The sequence below is a fragment of the Olea europaea genome, unplaced genomic scaffold (genome assembly GCF_002742605.1).
Source record: "Olea europaea var. sylvestris unplaced genomic scaffold, O_europaea_v1 scaffold2147, whole genome shotgun sequence".
Lineage (NCBI taxonomy): Eukaryota > Viridiplantae > Streptophyta > Magnoliopsida > Lamiales > Oleaceae > Olea > Olea europaea.
The window spans coordinates 39,129-58,336 of record NW_019239446.1 but is presented as its reverse complement, the minus strand read 5'-3'; the positions used below and the strand labels follow the sequence as shown (position 1 = coordinate 58,336).

Below are 19,208 nucleotides of genomic sequence, written 5' to 3'. Positions count from 1 at the left end.
ATCTTATGGTTGAGACATTCTAATCCCCATCATCCTTCTTTAGTGGAGTCTAAAAACCCACTGAGGATGAGTGGATGATTTTTTTATTTTTTGTAAAGGTAAAATAAGTATTTAGACCATAAATTTCAAAAATATGGTATGCAAATTGTAAATACATCATGCATGCCTCCCTTAATTTTACATACTTTTATAACGTGACATTGTGGTAAGTTAGCATTTCATATAGAGATTACCAGGAAGAGAGCATGTCTACCAATTAAATAAATTTCATCAACTTAGGAGAGGAGAGGATTGGAGAAATTTGAAGCCAAATTGGAGTTCAAGTGACATAATCGAAACTAAATGGGAGTTCAATAACCCAATTAAGACAAACGAAAGTTTAGTAACTTAACTGAGACTTCACTAAAAGTTGAATGACCAAATACCACATTTTTACCTACAAGGGAGATGTATGCAAAAACTACTTACCCATCATAACCGTCGAGCAACTAGTTGATAGTAGCAGCCAAGAACTGATTAGAAAAAGAAAAATTCATACAACCAAAACACAAAGGTATTGCCAGTAAACAGTCGGATTATTTCCATCACAATACAATGAAAACAAAAGCGCATTAACGAACAGAAGGTAGAAACAAAAAATGTTCCAAGGCAATGTCCATTAACTCCTAGTTTACGAAATACATCGACCAAGGGAGGTTTCAGATTCTTAGTCGAAATCACATATGCTTAAACTCTCAAGTTCATGTCCACTAAAGACATTGTCATTGCAATGAAATTGTATTGCACACAACGTGAAGAAAAGGCCAAATCCTACGAAGCCATATAGAATGTATAAATGAGCAACTTCTAGAGGCACTGCAGAAGAAAGAGGAGAGAAGCATCAGTTTCTCAGTATTCAAGCGACCCTATAGATGAGAGTCCTACAAGGTCTTGGCCATCAGTATTATTCATCCTCTCAGATGCACTTCGACTCAATGATCGGGCCTCTTGTTCTCCCAGCTTCTGCACATCCTCAGGAGAAAGGATCTTGATATACCAGACATTATTCACAAATGCCCTGTAAGTTTCATGTACTATGGTCAGTTTCAAAGTAGTCATTTTTCAAGATCACAATTGCCATTGATGTGGATAAAACAGGAAGGGAACGAGGATCCATAAAGTTTCATTTACATACAAAAGTGGATTGGAAAAAAAAATGAAAAAAAGGAGATTTAGCCACGTTAAGCATTTTCCTATAGATTTTACAATAGCACAAAATCTGAAAATTGAAGGCTATCGAGTGCCTAAGAACTAACTCCCTGAGAAGGAAAAACGCATAGATTATCAAGATACTTACTCCCATGGATCGTCTCCAAGGAGAAGCACATCATTCTCCCTGTCGACGAATACAAGCTGCCAGCCTGATCTTTTAGGGTCTTCAAGCAACCCTTCAATCCCGAACATCTGACCTAGTTCCTGACGCAGCTCCTGATAGCTGTTGAACCGTCCAATGTCCAGAATCCTACCAACTGACCCTGATTTCCAAACCTACACGAGAAGAAAAGAAGAAATTAACATTGTAACTTACCCAAAACAAAAGTAGACATGTTTAGAAGTACAAATACACCCTCGAACTAACACCTTGACAAAGGTACGGGTTGGGGCTGGTTGGTCAACTTGTCCTGTGTTATGCAACAACTCAGAAGAATCTTGCACAAATCGATAAAGAGGACTCTGAAACCCAGAAGTCCCCAGCTGCATAGAGGACATCTCAGCATGACCTGAAGAAGTAGCGATACTAGACACAACGGTAGGAAGCAAGAGCCCAACATTTTCAATATTAGCACCAAAAAGAGAATGATTCTGGGCATCCAAGCTACACGTTCCCTGCTCAGCAGAAGTATCATTTCCTGAATATGGTGGAAGTGATGTTGAATTCGAACAATTACTGTTTGGTGACTGAGAGAATTTCACCACCCAGGATTGTTGGGGTGACTGCTCTTTGAGTATTGACTCATCAGGTCTTGAGAAACTTAAATGATTACCACTCTCTTCGGAACAAAGTGAACCCAGCATATTTTGCATTCCAGGAGCAATAGATGCAGCAAATTTACTGTTCGAATTTGTGAAGTCTGATTTTGTGAATGAAGGGGAAGGAACATCAGATGGCTGCCTCTGTTGAAGCTGAACACGTTGCATTAAAAATGATTCCTGATAATTGTGTCGTTGCCTATGTTCTTCAGACACATTATTAACTTGCTGTTGTGTTTGCCTCTGCAAATTATCAGATAGCATTTGGGTTTGTGTGGGGAGCATATGTGAAGATATTGATGGCTGGAATACCTGCTGCTGCTGCTGATGTAACAGGGGATTATGGCTGCCTGAATGATGAAGATATTGAGCAGGCTGCTGCTGGAACTGCTGCATGAGTTGGTCTTTGAGCAAATCTCCGCTTCCACAATGTTGCAAACCTGCTGCCAGTATAGCCTGGTATTGCTGATTAAGATCATTTCGCAGGACTGTTGGATCAACTCTCTGCTGCATCCAGGGAAACATACCAACAGACTGGAAATTCATAGAATTTAGTCCTTGTTCACCAGTTTCACCTCTCATCCACGCCATGCCATTTATTGCTTCATTACTGTTGTCTGTGATTGGAGCACAGGATAACAATGAACCATATGAAAAGGACTAGAAAAGTACATATTTGGTTCAGAAACATTAAACAAGCAGTATGATGATAAATTACTGAACATATGAAGCAAATAGGAAGTGTGGTGTTTACTCACGTATAAGCTTTAATTTCATTTCCCTACTGGAGAATACATTTAACTATACATAGTAGGCCCCTTAAAAAGAATAATTAGTTGTATCTAATGTTCCTACAACACTAGAATACGTATATTTTAAGAGAAATGTGTAAACTAAAATAAAAACCAACTCAAAATTATCCGGGCCCAACACCTTCACGTTGTGCACTTGACACAAATTTGTTCCCTCTAATATAGGTCTTGAAGATAGAAGCAGCATCTAAATCTTGAAGGAAAGACTACGAATGTCGGACATGAGTAGCACATTATTAAGGAATAAGGATGAGTTTCTTGCCCAGAAGTCATATTGATTACCACTTCCCCTAGTCCTTCTACCTCAGAGCTAGAGGATTTCCCATAAACAATTTTTCTCCATTAACTTGCTTGTATGAAGAAAACATCGACTTGGCACAAATGTGGCGAGCAGCCCCACTGTCCATCCACCATTTTTGGGAGTTACTGACTTCTGCATTTAAAGAAAACAAAGATTCATATTTGACATCCTTCAGATTCTCGGTTTATTTCAGTCACTCACATTGGCTAGATCATTCTTCTTCTGGAAGTTTTCAGGCTTCTGATTATCTTCTAAATGAACATCATGAGAATTTTGCAGCAATTGTTCTTTAACTTATTCAAGTTCTTGCGGTTCCCTTGATTTGTAATATCGTGAAAATGCTTCTTCTTGTTATAGTTTTTGAACCATTCTCTATGAAAATGGCTTTAGATTTTATGTGGTGACCTCAAATTTTGTGTCAGATGGTTAGTTATCTACTTCTAGTTTGTAACAAATTACTGGCTCCTCATGTTTCATCTCCTAGCATTTACATAATTATTGAGGTCTTTCCATTATGGTGACAATTATTGCAGGTACTTAGAAGGATTCAATGATGAGATTGATGGAAAGCTTGGAATCTTTGTATTCACAGCTAGAAGCTCGCATGTTTGGTGAACTACCAGCCAAATCAATTGATTACTTTTTACAGAATATCCTTAGCTGTTAGGGAACTGTAATTAGTAATAATTTAGCAGATATCTCATTTATGTAAATTAATTGTTTTCCAGTTTGTAACCTAGAGTAGGTCTATATATGTTTCGACTTTTTCCTCACTAGATAGAAATTAAATTACCCATTTTGCATCATGGTACCAGAACTCGTAAAGGGTTCTGGGCTACCAAGTGTCTGCTGAAACCAGAAAAAATCTACCCAAAAAAAATAAAAATAAATAAATAAATAAATAAAAAAAAAATATATATATATATATATAAAATTAAGTCACCTCATTCATATTCAGAAACAACCATGTCTTCTGTTAGCTCACCTTCACTTTCCACATGAGAATCACTCTACAAATTATTATCCATAAACTAAATGTCTAGAATTTCTAACAACGGTCACACTCTCTCAAATTCTTTGTACAAGGCAGAGGAAAAATGGGACTACTAGATGGTTCCCGGGTTGTACCTGACTGGTAGGATCCCCAGCCTATAACATGGGGATTCTGAGAATTTTACTATGATAACTTGGCTCATCAACTCCATGGAACCAGTACTTTGTCAAAGCTATTTGTTTCTCACATCGGCTAAGGATATTTGGGATGTCTGAAGGGCAAGCTCCAAAGGATGAGTCAATTTAATCCATTTGTTACTAATAATTTCAATGATTTGGATAATCTTTGGAAAGAAATGGATGTATATAAGCAGATGTTTGAGAAGGAAATGAAGTTTGATCTTCGCAGGTATGAATGAAGACCTATTCAAAGTAGAGTGCCTGGTGAATTGATTCCATTGATAATAGTAGTATTTGATGAAATTAGAAAATAAGAAAGTTTCGTTTGTTGATGGGAGACTCAAGCAAGGGATGACTGCCGGAAGGGATATTTTTGAGAACTTAGTGTTGGCAGCAAACAGAAATGATGCTGCCTTTTTGGGTCATGGACTGAGGAATGAAAGCAAGAAACATTTTGACAAAAATAGATTTTGACGTTATTAGAGCAAGATCAGGCTCTGCTATAACTTGGGAAGCTGAATCCCAAACTGAGAAAAACCAAGGACCAAATCCAAAAAAATTGAAGTTATCAAGCTGCTTAAGAGAAGAATTCCAAGCTTCTGCTGCCTCATAATCTACAGAATCCATCCCTGTTTCCTCTAAAGAGCAATTGGAGTTCCTATACAGGATTATGAGTCAGCCCAATCTCTCCCAAATCCTTCATCTCATAAAAAAGGTTCAATAAAATATCAGAAAATTCAATTTTAAATTCTATTCTATATATCCCCAATTTGTCTTGCAATTTGATCTCTGGTAGAAAACTTTCAGAAGATCTAAATTGTGAAGCTCTTAAGTATGGGAAGGAAGATTGAGTGTTAAGTTGATAATGGCCTTCATCACTATAAGATCATTTTTGAAAATCAATTTAAAGAGCGTGAGAATGTGCCTCAGCTTTGTGAGGCTTTTGTTAAAGGTAAGAACGAAAAAAAGTTGTGGCATTTGAGGTTATGAAATTATGAACCATCCCATTTGAAAGCTCAAGCCAATAGAGGGAGGGAGGGATACTTTTCATTTAAATTGTGTCCTACTTCAATTTTAATAAATTGGTGGCAGTGAAACTTAGAACCCAAATATTTTACTTTCAAAATGTGTGCAACAAAGACCTACTATGACAAGAACAAGTCAAACCCAGTTGCCTCCAATTTAATTTTTAACAAACACTGATAAGTGTTTTTACACACTTATTTAGGTCACAACCATGACTTAATTATGAGCAAAATGATTGAATTGTGACTTAATTTCGTTATATTTGTGAATTGTAGGAAACACCGATGAACATTGTGAAATTCAGAAGAAAAGACGCGAAAAAGGGCTAAAATGACGCAAAGTAAAAGTTCAGGACCAGAATGTAAATATCCAAAAGATGGTCCGAAGGACAAATCAAGGAAGTGAATGAGCTAAGTACCAATTTGGTGATATTATGAGATGATGGAAATAAAAAAAACAAGCAAAAGGACCAAAATCAATCAAACTGAAAGTTCGGGGACCAAGTTGCAAATAATCCAGAGATGAGACAGGAAATGGAATGAAGATTCAAGAGTGTTAGAGGTCAATCAGATGAGGAAAGGAGTCAAGAGGTGAAATATGGTCGAAGTATTATCAAGTATCAACTTTCAGGCGAAAAAGCTATGCTCGTGATTTTTAGTCTCTACTTGAGATTCATTTTTGGCATAGTAAACATCAGAATTTGAGGAAGCCTATTTCTATCAAAAGTGTAGATCTTTGAGTTTTCTTCCCAATGCACTTTGAATCACTTCAATCGGAGACCAGGAGAAAAAGTTATGACCAAAATACTAAAAGCCGTCCGACGGAAAGAATGATATAACTATGCGGTCGCATAGAGGCCTCTCGAGAAATTTTTCTCAAACTTTTTTTACTCTATGCGACCGCATAGAAATGTACTATGCGGTCGCATAGGTATATTCTGGGGGCCAATTCTGCAGTTTTCTTATACGACTGAAACTCTTTTGATAACCTAATTTTCACGCGATATAAATACCAAAAGATGTCCAGAAAGAGGAAGAACGTATTGGAGGCAGAAAAACACTTCTTGGAGAGGATTTTGAGCGCAAGAATAAAGATTTACACAAAGAGCTTCAAGATTTCTCAAGATTTCATAACCCGGTGATACCTTTTATCCAAAATCTGATGTATTCTTTTATTTTAACCATGTTATGCTAGATTTTCATATGCTAGGAGATCTATGTACCATGTAATTTGATATTTAATTTTCTAGTTTTGCAATTTGACATTAAGATATATTTCTATTGTTTTGAATGATTTATATGCAATTATTATTTCCGCAATTAAGGGCCCGTAATTGTGTGAGTTTGGGTGATTTATTCTTACATTCGAGAGAATTGGAATAGATTCGACATAATATAAATCATCGTAGGGTCCGATAGAGGATAGAAATATACCGCTATACCCTACGTGAATCTTTAAGTGTTCATAAAATCGCATGCATTTTTACATATGCACTTGTCATAGAAATATAGGCCGGTGGCATGTAGAAATAGGTTCGATACATTTCGAGAGAGAGTATTGAATAGATTTAGGAACATTGATTCATCACAATTGAAGTGTGTTGTCACATTGTGAAACTAAGGTTTTAAAGTGATAATTGCATGAAAAATCATGATCCTAGTGTGTTTAATTTCTATTGATTACAACAAACGTGCATTCTCAACATTTGATTTCATTCTAGATTGTTCAAAATAGTGTTTCGCATATTTAATTTAATTCAATCATAAAACTTGCATAATTAGGGTTTTCTTTCCAAAATTAGGGTTTTAATTAGGTTCACATTCACTTTAGTAATTTAGTTTCGGTTAAGGCAACGATAGGTAAAATTGAACTAATCAATCTCTGTAGGACGATATTCGGACTCATTTAATCCACTTTATTACTTGTTAACGATCCATACACTTGCGGTAGTTTTAAATCAAAAGAAATAATTTCGTGAACAAACACCTCCAACAAGAAGCAAAAAAGAGATAAATACAAAAGTAAAACATAAAATACTTGGTATATTGCCTCCACATTTTTGAAATCGTTTTCATATAAATACATTAAGACCTCTAAGAAAAGACAGAAAAGGAATCAAACTAAACTAGTTTAGTATTGAATAATGCACTAGTGATAAATGAGATACCGCTTCCTGTATCATGATATGCTTCACCACAGTTATATGATTACCTTTCTGTTAAAAAATAAATAAAATAAATTTGGGGGCAGGAAATATACCTTGAAAAGATGACCCCCCTGAATACCATGGTCGTTTCAGCCTGAGAGGAAATAAAGAGGGGTACATCGGAAATGTAGTCAAGGGTTCAATTTCCCATAATGATACCCGTGGCTGCCTCTCTCCCGCTGAAGATTCATCCCAGCCAACCTACAAATTCAAAGAAATAAGTGAAGAATAGTAAGTAACGGGTGTAACAGAAGGTACTGCTAGTCAGTCTTATAGTTCATCTATAAATACAGGTAAAGCATGGTTAACAATATCTCAGGCGAGGATAATGCGAGGATAATTGGATCTCATTTGTATATGCATAACCACGAAATTCACTGCCTCGCCAAACAATTGCAAAGATAAGAACTGCTTTTAAAAACATTAAACCTGGATAACCTTCACTATTTTAGTTTATGGGCACTAGAGTAGCAAAATTAAAAAATATAGTAACAAAAATAACAATAATTGAGCAGACATCACGGTCATTATATAAAGTACAGTAAGGCAAAAAATACACCAATAAGCAATATTAGTCTCTAGGTTCCGATGGCATGTAGCCTTTCAGCCATTGGATAATATAAGTTGTTCTCACAAGGTTCATTCCTCCAAAATTCTCTGCCTTGCTCACTAGCACGTGACAACGGTATTCAGTTTTCTGTTATCACTCGATGATCCCATTCTTGTGGGTTCCTCTGCATAAATAGGGCTAATTTGCCCAATTACAAAGCTAAGAATCAGCCATCACGTTACAAGGCTGAAAATTAGCCATCACAGTTCATATGGAACATAAATAGCTTCCTATCATTTATACAGCTGCCATGTATATTATCTTATCTAAATTGATGTCCAATTGACATCCCCCCTCAAATTAATGTTGGGTGATCAAGAAGCATCAATCTGCTCACAAAAAAGAGATGGTGCTGACGAGTCTTTGCTTTGGTGAATACATCGGTGGCCTAAAGCTTAGTAGAGATATGCGGAAGAGAAATAATACAAGTCAACGACCTCTCTAATGGAATGACAATCCACTTCAATATGCTTCATAAGATCATGATATACCAAATTAGCAGCAACTTGAATAACACTCGTATTGTCTGCATGAAGAGAGGTAGGGTCATGAGGGAAGCCAAGCTCAGCTAACAGCCCACGAAGCCAAACAATCTTGGAACAGGCAGCAAACATGGCACGATATTCAGATTCAGTAGATGATTTGGGTACATAAGCCTGTTTATTACTTTTCTAAAAGATCAAAAAATCACCCAAAAATATACACCAACCCATAACAAAACGACGAGTATCAAGACATGAAGCCCAATTTGCATCACTAAATGCAACAAGACGGATAGGAGAGCCAATAGGAAAAAATAATCTATGATGAGAAGTACCTCGGAGATATCAAATGATGTAGCGAATCGTCCCAAGATGGAGATGTCATGGAGCTTGCATTAATTGACTAACCAGCAGGACGGTGAATGATATATCAAGCCAAGTGATGGTCAAGTAGTTGAGACTGTTAGCTAGTTGTCAAAAGACAGTGGGATCAAGAAGGAGATCACCCTCATCAATATTTCACATTGACTTCCAGAGGAATATCGACTGAAGAAGAATCCTAAAAACTAGCCAGAGTGATCAAATCTTGAATTTGTTTATGTTGGTTCAAGAATATGCCTGTAGAATTACTATGTACTTCCAACCCTAAAAAATATGCAAGCGAACCAAGATCCTTCATATGAAACGACCCCTATAGATGGAGTCGAGTGATCAATTCAGAGTTCGTGCCAGTGATGACAATATCATCTATATACACAAGTAAAAGAACAATACCGATAGATGTCTTGCAAAGAAATAAAAAGGAGTCGTATGGCTCTGGATAAAAGAAAGTTATAGCAAGGTAGAATGAAACCATGCTCGAGGGGCTTGTTTTAACCCATAAAGAGACCGCTTCAACTTACATACTTGTGAAGGAGAGGAAACAAGGCCTGGAAGAGGTGCCATAAAAATATCCTCCTTAAGATCAACATGTAGAAATGCATTTTTGACATCCATCGGGTAAAGAGACCACCCCTGAGAGGCAACAATAGAGAGAATAGTGCGTACTGCAGTCATCTTTGCCATTGGAGCAAATGTCTCATAATCCACCCCATACTCCTGCCTATTTCCAGCAACTAGGCGAGCTTTATAACGATCAAGAGTTCCATCGAAGTAAAGCTTAACAGAATAGGCCCAATTATAGTCTATAGCCTTGACATTAGATGGATAAGGAACAATGTCTCAAGTATGATTCTCTTGTAGTGCCTAAAGTTCTTCACCCAACATTCATATTTAATTGCCTCAGAATAATTAAGAGGTATAGGAATAGATGTCAATGTAGTGGACAATGAATGAAAAGAACCATACCTATCAAGGGGTCGAGAAACTCGAGTAGATTGTCGAGGACCTAGGTCACGGGGCACATCCGTCTCAGATGCCAAGTCAAACTCTGAAGGTAGAGGCTGAACAAGCTTGGGTCTACGACTTATTAATTGGTACTCCATATGAAAAGTATGGTCACCATCGTTCATCCATCTCATCAGCGCCACCTTATCATAAGTCCATCATAGAGCCTTTCCCATGTAATGTTCCTCTCATTTGGGAAAATAAGTGTAAAGGTCATGATATCCTAAGATCTTCTTCGTATCAAAGGCATACTGACATTCGCCCTTTCATCTCATCGACGCCACCCCCTCTTATTAAGCCCCTTCTAGGACCTCTCTATCTAATGCTCATCATCTGTTAGAAAATAATGGTCAAGATTTTGAAACTCCAATGACTTCTTCTCACTTGCAGTGTTTCAACTATAAGGACCTTGGTCACATTTCCCCCAAATGTCCTAGTCGAATGCTAATCATTGAAGAACGAAATGATGTAATGGATGATCGATTGAAAAATCAAGTCTATGAACCTAAACTTGAAGAATTTGATGACTTGAATGATATTGAGGACACTTCCTTGTGTAGTATCCGGATTTTTCCTATGAATCTAGGGGTTGTACCCCTTGCTATCGATACCTCTCGGTCAGATGTTGTATGTTGTACCCTTATCCAACCCACCGGTCCTGATGATTTGCGTAATCATGCCATTTTCCAGGAAAACATTGGGAATTGAAATTTGATCCTTCCAACAATTCCAATTGCACCAACAACTCCAATTGCATATAACAATTTTGTGAATCGGTTTATAAGTACGAGTTTCATCAAAGTTATTCATGGTTACAAGTCTAGGAAGCCTTTAGACCTTATTCCAATGTCCCCATATGCTAGTGTGTCCGTGTCAGCCGAGACATTTGTACATCATCTTCATGACTTACATATTAAGGTCAATAAACAACTTGAAGCAAGTAATGCATTATATAAACTTCAAGCTGATTTGCATAAGCGAAATTTTGAATTTAATATTGAGAATTATGTTATATTGCAAGCCTGTAGAGCTGGTCCTTGTAAAATTTTAAAGCATGTTGGTTCAAATACATGTGTCATTGATCTTTTATCACGCTTTGGCCACCACTCTATTTTGAAGGTTGAGGACTCCGTTACTTACAAAGGCTATTTTAACCCCTGTGATGATCATTTTCTACCTCCACGAGGGAATTCCTACATTAAATCTTTTGCTATGTCTATTCCAATATCACCTATCACAGCACACAAAGATAAGATTGATGTTATTTTAGATGATCAGATTGTGTTGACCAATGATAAAGAAATTCAGTGCTTTCTTATTCGTTGGGTGGATCGACTTGTTTCTGCTTTGTTATTTAAACCTAGTTTGCCATGTAGGGTTTTGCTTTGTTATTTAAACCTAGTTTGCCATGTAATTGAGACAGTTGATGATTAACCCTTCTCCCCCTTAGTTCTCTCTTCTTTATAGATCTATTTTCTTTCTCCATTAATTGTTCAGTTGGTGCTACATCTGATAGCAGTCATTGTTTGGATAATGTAACAAGGCATGGTTAGTTGAGTATCACATTTTAGAACTTAATGATCAATAAATTGTTTACCTAGCAATTTAACTCAAATCTCAGTTGCTCTAACAATTGGTATTCAGCACTAAAGGGAGGAAAAAAAAAATAATAATAATAATCTAAGATAGCAACAGCAACCTAAATCCTAATTAATACCAGTGTTCTTTTGTTGTTTATGCTAACACCAATCCCAACGTTGGAAGGGAAGATTATGGGCTGTAGAAAGTTTGAACTATGCCCTTGTTTGAGCCCCATTTTGATGGGAAAAATGAATTTTTGAATAGTGTATTGATGTAAAATGTCTTGTTAAAAAATAATGAAAGATTTTGGATTTGCGTATAATATTATTTTATTGAAGAATGTGTGGTTGAAATTATGTCAAAACACTGTTGAAGAATTCATTTTCTCCAAAGAACGGGGATCAAACAAGGGCTATATTAAATGTGAACAGGATATTTTTTCTTTCGTACAGCTAGGGAGAATAGTTTATTTTTTATATGAACATATTTGATATCTTGATTGTAGTAGTAGTTTGATATTTTTTTAGGTGTTATATTAGTTGTTTTGTACCCATACTTAGTATTTCGTCAATCAGATTATTTATATTCTTCAAACTTGTTTTCATGCACACAAAAATATGAAATTATAAATATTGGAATGCAATACTTCATATCCATTCCCTTTCACCTATGTTCTCAACCTAATATATATTATTAAAATCTTATTTTTGATATCAAAAATTACATGAGTAAGGCAAGAAAATCAAATGGAGGCAGTGACCAAACAATAAGCCATTGTTAGGTATAGATCAAAATTTGATATTAATCTCAAGTCAAAGTCAACAATTAATGTTATCCACACATTTCATATGACTCACAACTTTTCAATCATACATTTCATTAACTTTTAAAGAGGGGCTAAATGATATCTCATGCACATTTCCAAGCAAAACAAGAGCCTTTCTAAATCACAACACAGGATATTGTGGTGCTAATTGCCAATAAAGGTTGCCAGATAACTAGAAAAACATATCGTTAGTAACTCTAGACAAAAGCGACCATCGGAAGTTCATGAAAATAACTGTTATAACTCTTAAAGTCAATCTGGGGATGTCCAAAAAATGTAATTTCTAGGATGCAGGGAGTTTATCTTGTAGGCGTTGCTAATGCATGGTATCAGGCATAGGCACAGAAGCTTAAATTCCACTAGCCGTCCCTCTTTTCTTTGACACTTATCATGTGATACATAGTTGGACAAAGCAGATTAGTTAAGTGGATGTCATGTTGCTTTAGAGTCTTAGATTTCCGGGGGGGGGGGGGGGGGGGGGGGGGAAAAAAATTAAAAAAAAATTTTTTTTTTTTTTTTTTTTTTTTTTTTTTTTTTTTTTTTTTTTTTTTTTTTTTTTTTTTTTTTTTTGGAGAATGTGTGATTGAAAAAGTTAGAAAAAATTTTGAATTTACATTTAAAATATTTTATAGTATAGAGGGGGGGGGGCAGAAAATGCATACAATCAGGCATTTTAGATTATAGCGACTTTGTTGTTGTTTGTGGTGTGAATCCTCTCGCAACTTCTACGATATGGTGAAGGTGTATATCAATCATCCATGTGCTAATAATTGAAATTAAAAATGGTTTTATAATTAATCTCACAAAGAGAATTTGAAAACACACAAATCCAAACTTAGCCGAAATAGTAAAGAATCAAAGGGAATGGAAAACAGCTTTCTCATATTAGGATTTTCAGCATCAGAACACTATGAACACAAGTCAAATGCGCCTTTCAAGTCCTCACTGACCTTAATAGCCATCTATCAGGAAGTCTCCAAAGCTATTTATTATGTCAACACAAAGTAGGTTGACTTGTTTGATTTGATTAATCAGCCACAAATTTCTGGTGACATGAGCAACTTGACTTTTTTACTTGTTAAAGAGAGAATAGAAAGGAAACATTCCATTCCGCGTTCTTCGTTAGTTGGTCACATGATGCTAAAAAGTTCAGCACCTAATTCTCCGTATTAGCTGGAACTTGGGTGGACTTTTGGTTCTAACTGATGGTATCCTTTCAGAAAGGGTGACAAAAAAGTTGCCCACATGGTTAGAAGGCTCAAATGAACCAAAAGCCACCTTTCATGAATTGAGCTTTAACTATAGTATTATTTTGAAAATTCACCAATGTCAATTCTGTATCTATTGATCCAGATAATGCATTGTGCAAAAGGAAAACTAACGTAACCAACTCTAGTAGCTAAGCAAGAAAAATGAGATTAAAAGACAGAGTTACGCAAAGATTTATCTAACTTGTCTTTTATGAGCAATTGACGGGATAAAAAACATACAAAAACTTTCAGCTCTTTAACTAAAACACTAAGTGCATTCAAGTGATATAAAATATAATAAATGAAAATTAAGAGCAGAATACTTGACAATTATATCTTTCACAGTAAAGGTATGCCTTGTAGCTTGTACCTTGACAGACCGCCAGTGAGAGTTTGGCCAACGAACAGGATCTAGGTCACCAATGCCAGTAATTGTTCCCATGTACCTGGACGTGCAATCATCTAAGCACAGGAAAACCAAAGGTCCAGAAAAAGAAAAAGCCATGCAAAACATTTTATAATCCAATTCCTACAACATATCAGTTTCACTTATCTAACGACAATTATTCATTATCTACCACAGAAGAGGTTATGTGATAACTTCAGTATACTACAGAATCCATAACAAATTAGTGGTATTTCTCAACACACCACCGATTTCACTGCAGTAATTTTGGCAAGCATTAGAAGAACCGTTTGTCCCTTCATAATCCTAGTGAGAAATTACAACGTAGGTGATGTATTAGAAAGTTAACTGTGGTGAAGAATTAACATAATGCAACAAAACTATCAATACAGGTCAGTTTGTCGTCCTCATATCCAAAGATGATGACAAATCTCTATTCTTCACTTCCCAGATGAAGTGCTGTTAACAACTAACCAAATACTCAGGATGTTTAATCATCATAATAGAAAGAAAACAACAATGTATGGCATACTGAAGATTCAAGTATTATTGTACCTGCGAACACCGGATTCTTCAGTTTCAAATAGCATCCGAAAACGCATTCCAACAGAAACACGTGTATGATAAGCAGCTTTGACATACTTTGAAAGAGGTATGACAAATTCAGATGGGCTAGCCCTGATGTAATGAGCATGTTAGAAGAAGCAAAATAAAATGTATAGAATTTTATATTATTTATCTATAACCACCTTGGGTTATAAAATATTGTGAAGCAGCTATTAGTAGAAGCAGCATGAGCAGCAGCAGCAAGCAGTCCAATGTGCATACTGTCACTTGAAAGAACAGATGATGGCATCACAGTTTGTGGCCGAGTGGCACGACGAATTCCCAAAAAGAGCTGATTTTTCTCATTCCTGAAAAAGAATCAATGACATCTTGAATTAAACTTCATTAAGACTTAAGGTGAGAAAATTGAAGTTGGCATTCTGAAATGCAGAATGGCAGAAGTCACCAGATGAAAAGAACAGAATCTCCAGCAACAAGTCTTTTGGCACTGACAAACACACTCCACCCAGTGGTAAGCAAATGCCTCTTAGGCTGGCCTATGTGAATGAAAGGAAATGCAATCAAAAACACAAATAGAGAGAGAAAAGGGCAGAGACAACATCAACTATGGAGTTAGGTTCCACACCAGATACCATTAACCACAGTAGCTAAGATTTGTGAAACAGTTTCTATGTTAATAAGTCATTTCACCTCCAATAACTATGTGGTACTTCATTGTACGATATATAAAAGATCTATCTGTATAGATATCATCATCTACATCCAGAAAGTCGTATGCTTTGAAAGAAGCTTGTGCAGTTTGGGAAGGGGTTTTGATTGATCAAAAAGAAGAATCTAAAGTTTCCTAGAATAGTAAAGAATCCATTATTTTGGATGAGATGATTTAAAAGAATCAGCATGGATGTGTTCATAAATAATTGGTTTCACTTCCTTGCTCTGTTACATTCACAAGGCTATGCAGAATGCTACTCTGCACCCCCAACCCAACTTCTTGCCGATTGGAATTCTTCTTAACCTCTGGTGTCCCTTTGCAATTCATTCAGATATTTAAGGATACTACATCACTTGTCTTCATAAAAACAGCGCAATGTTCAAATGGATCAATACTTTATTTAGCAGGACTTTGACATTTATTTTAGGAAAAGAAATTGTGATCATATTTGGCCACCAAGTTGCTATCTGATAAACACTAGGGCCCACAAAAACTGGGGACAAAGGTAAGACAATTGTGGGACCTAAACCTAATAAGCAAATAAGTATGGATGATGATGCTAATTATCACTTATTTTTTACCAATAGGAGCTTATTTACCAAACATGCTGTGTTAGAGCATTTTTATTGGTTTTTTTTTCTTTTTATAGTTACTAGTTTGAATTACGTAATATTCCCTGAGGAGGGTTCTACCTCATGAATTCTTTTTCATTTTAGTTAGTTCTGTAACTTTCCTTTATCACTAGGAATTGTGAGTGTGGATAAAATGCAAATTAAGCGTACAACTCATGAACATGGTAGGGGTACTGCCAACCCCCAAGTTTAGGTGGATCCATAAAACCCAACATTTTTCCCCTTAAATAAGCATTTGCCAATTGTTTCCATTTGATCTTTAATAAACATACAAGCATAGACTGTTAATATTGAGCTACCAACAGTTGCCCACAACAATCGATGAAGCTGTTAAGCTTTTTGTGGTGTGAAAGAAGCTCATAATGTAGCAGCATATGTGTGTGATGTGACTATCTTGGCTATCGTAGTTAAGAAAGAATATTACTAATTCAAGTCGAATTGCACAAAAAGTCCAGATTGATACACTCTACGGCTCAACTGCAATGAAAAAAATGGTAATATACATTGCACAAATGTAAGACTACAGAACAAAAACATTTTAGAACTTACCCCGGAAAATATGCCTAAACTTCCAATCAACATCATGGAGATCCCTCGCAATGAGTTCTTGTGCAGGTGGTGTCTGTGAGAAATCCTGAGGCACCAAATGGAAAGTTTAAAAATGTATCACTACAGCATGCAAGTGTCAAAATGATCATATCATGGGACCATCATTACCAAAGGAGGAAAAACTTTCTCTGCAGCACGACGAGGAACAGAGAAGCCTCCATGTGTGCTAGTATCACTCGCAGTCAGTGTCTTGCAAAAGTAATTCGTTGGTTGCCTGCTAGGAGTTCCTAACTCCACAGGAAGATAAGTATCTTTTTGTTCTTGCTGCACTTACGTCACAAAACATTAGTTCTATGAGCAATTTGCAATGATAATTAGAGAAAGGTTAAAAAAGAATCACACAATCTTAATCTAATCAGAGAATACCGGAGTCAGGGGCTGCAGTGTCATCTGAGCATACACTTCATCCGTCTCAACATCTGCCTGAAGTAGAACAAATAAACAAAGCTCTTTTATGTCTTAAGAACTCTCCATTACCTGTAAGTGCACAACAAGAATACAAGAATGTAATTATAAAGTTGAAAACTCACATGCATTGTAACATTGTGGAGTTGGCAGATCAACTGGGGTGGCAAACTTGGGTAATTTGGGATGTGAGCATCAACTTCTTTATTAGTAGTGGCAGCAACCTGGCCAACATTTTCGAATAGGATACAGCACAATCTAAGAAATTGTCATTTCTAAAATATAATATCATCTTAATCAAACAAATGAAAGAAGAAAACATAGTTTAATTAGATTAGTAATAAAGACCTGCTCACTATGACCCTGAGGGAAGTAAACCACACGACTCCCAATTGTCGGCAGGGATACCAGAGGACCAGCACAGGCGTGCCACAGCTCGGAATTCAAGCACTTCTTCTCCCCTTCCATAACCCACAGTCAACAAACAATTACCCATTAGCCACAATTTAACTTGATTATTTATTGAATTTTCTTAATTTTGAAATAAAACTCAGATTAAGAATTTCATCATCTAGTTGAAGAAAGAAAACAAGGAACAAAAATGAACACTTAAGAGACATAACAGGTACCTTCATGAACTTGCTGACTCATCCCTGATGTTGAAAGCTTCATATTCAATTCAACTCTCTGCTTAAATATATGATCAATAATATAATAATAAAACTAAAACTACACTTAGGAACACAATTATAAATACTGAAAATGCTAAACCTTACTTTCAATCCCAAAAATCTCAAACCCTAAATCCCAACTCATTTTCAGCTCCAGCTCTTCTCTCATCTTCCCCATCTTTTACTCCCCCAACTCAAATCTTCACATGCATTTCACTATCACTAATTTTACAACAAACCCACCAAGAAAACAAAAACAAAAGCTCAGTAGAAACAATCGATTTCAACTAATAAACCCAAAATCCAAGAAAATCTAACCCAACTCAAACAACTCCTCTCTCTTCAACAACAAAACCATAATTATTACTGACAAAAGAATCCCTTTTGTTTGTTTTTTTTTTCTAGGTTTTTGAGCTACAGTCAGCTGAAGCTGAAAGTTTGAACTTTTTCTTCACCAATCGCTATCTCTCAGAGTGATTTTCTTCTCTTTTATAGTCCACCCGACCAAGGTCGACCTGATAACAGTCACCCCAGCAGAGAAAGATGTATGAGCATGTATTTGATACTGTGTATTGCTGATACTATGCATATGGCTCAGTGACTCTGTTTTTCTCTCTCTCAATCTGGGAAAAGGTGAGTTACAGCCGCTGATCAAACCGTATGGAGGAATCTTGACCATTAATAGGGAAATGACTTGACAGGAAGCATGTGCCACCATCTTTCAGTGGTCGTTGTCAGAGTACGGACCATCAAAATAAATATTACATATGACTATCAAAGAGAAAGAATGATTTTATTACACGAAAATGTCATTGTACAACATGCAATGGAACTTGTATCTTGATCTGGTAATAGCACAATTTGGTGTAACATTAACAAATTGGGAGAGATTATTGAATTTGTATATAGGAGCTTTTGGGCCATACTTGAGCTGTACCTTTAGCCCAAAATAAACTAATTGGTAAAAAACTAATGGACATAGGGGTAAGAATGTAGACCATGCGGGTATGGAGATGGTGGTAAGGTGAGGGGACCAATTCTTGTCAAAACTTTATGCCACAATCTTGGCTGATTTTCATGATAGATATTATCATATGATATTTGAAAAGGTTCCTGTAGATTGAAAGATTAAAGATGAAAATTGAAAGAAGAAAAAATGAACTTAAGGCCATGTTTGATTGGTAACAAATTTCATGAAAAGTGGAAAATAAATTTTACTTTCCTACTTTTGTCATGTTCGATGACAAATTTTTCCATGGAACTTGTTTTCTTGGTTTCCTTGATACCTAGACATTTTCTTGGTTTTTCTAGACTATTGGGCTATTTTTTTTTTTTTTTTTTTTTTTACAATGGAAACAAATTCTATCCCTAATTATAAAAAAATATATTTTTCATTAATTGACAATTTTTATGTAAAACAAAGCCAAACGAACATCAAAATATAGATGATTTTCTTGGCTTTTTTTCTACAATGGAAACAAATTCTATCCCCAATACCAGTAAATTCTATCGCTTTAATTGACAATTTTTATGTAAAACAAAG

The 19,208-nt window shown here is 36.0% G+C and overlaps 1 protein-coding gene across 3 annotated transcripts; it reads right to left on the bottom strand.

Moving 5' to 3' along the window:
* Positions 1-592: 592 nt before the first annotated feature.
* LOC111380460 (auxin response factor 8-like) lies at positions 593-18,296 on the bottom strand. 3 transcript variants are annotated; one of them, XM_023004035.1, is made up of 15 exons: positions 17,624-18,296; positions 17,343-17,455; positions 17,120-17,218; positions 16,956-17,012; positions 16,698-16,853; positions 16,530-16,614; positions 15,082-15,172; positions 14,819-14,983; positions 14,625-14,747; positions 14,034-14,109; positions 7,582-7,729; positions 2,323-2,627; positions 1,621-2,253; positions 1,337-1,527; positions 593-1,057 (listed from the first exon to the last, which is right to left on the bottom strand). In XM_023004035.1, exons 1-15 carry the CDS (start codon positions 17,664-17,666, stop codon positions 889-891), a joined length of 2,454 nt encoding a protein of 817 aa, XP_022859803.1. In that variant the 5' UTR covers positions 17,667-18,296; the 3' UTR covers positions 593-888. The 3 variants fall into 3 exon arrangements, with proteins under 3 accessions (XP_022859803.1, XP_022859802.1, XP_022859801.1); XM_023004034.1 differs by having other exon boundaries at positions 1,621-2,627; positions 17,624-17,681; positions 17,771-18,296; XM_023004033.1 differs by having other exon boundaries at positions 1,621-2,627.
* Between the last annotated feature and the right edge of the window lie 912 nt (positions 18,297-19,208).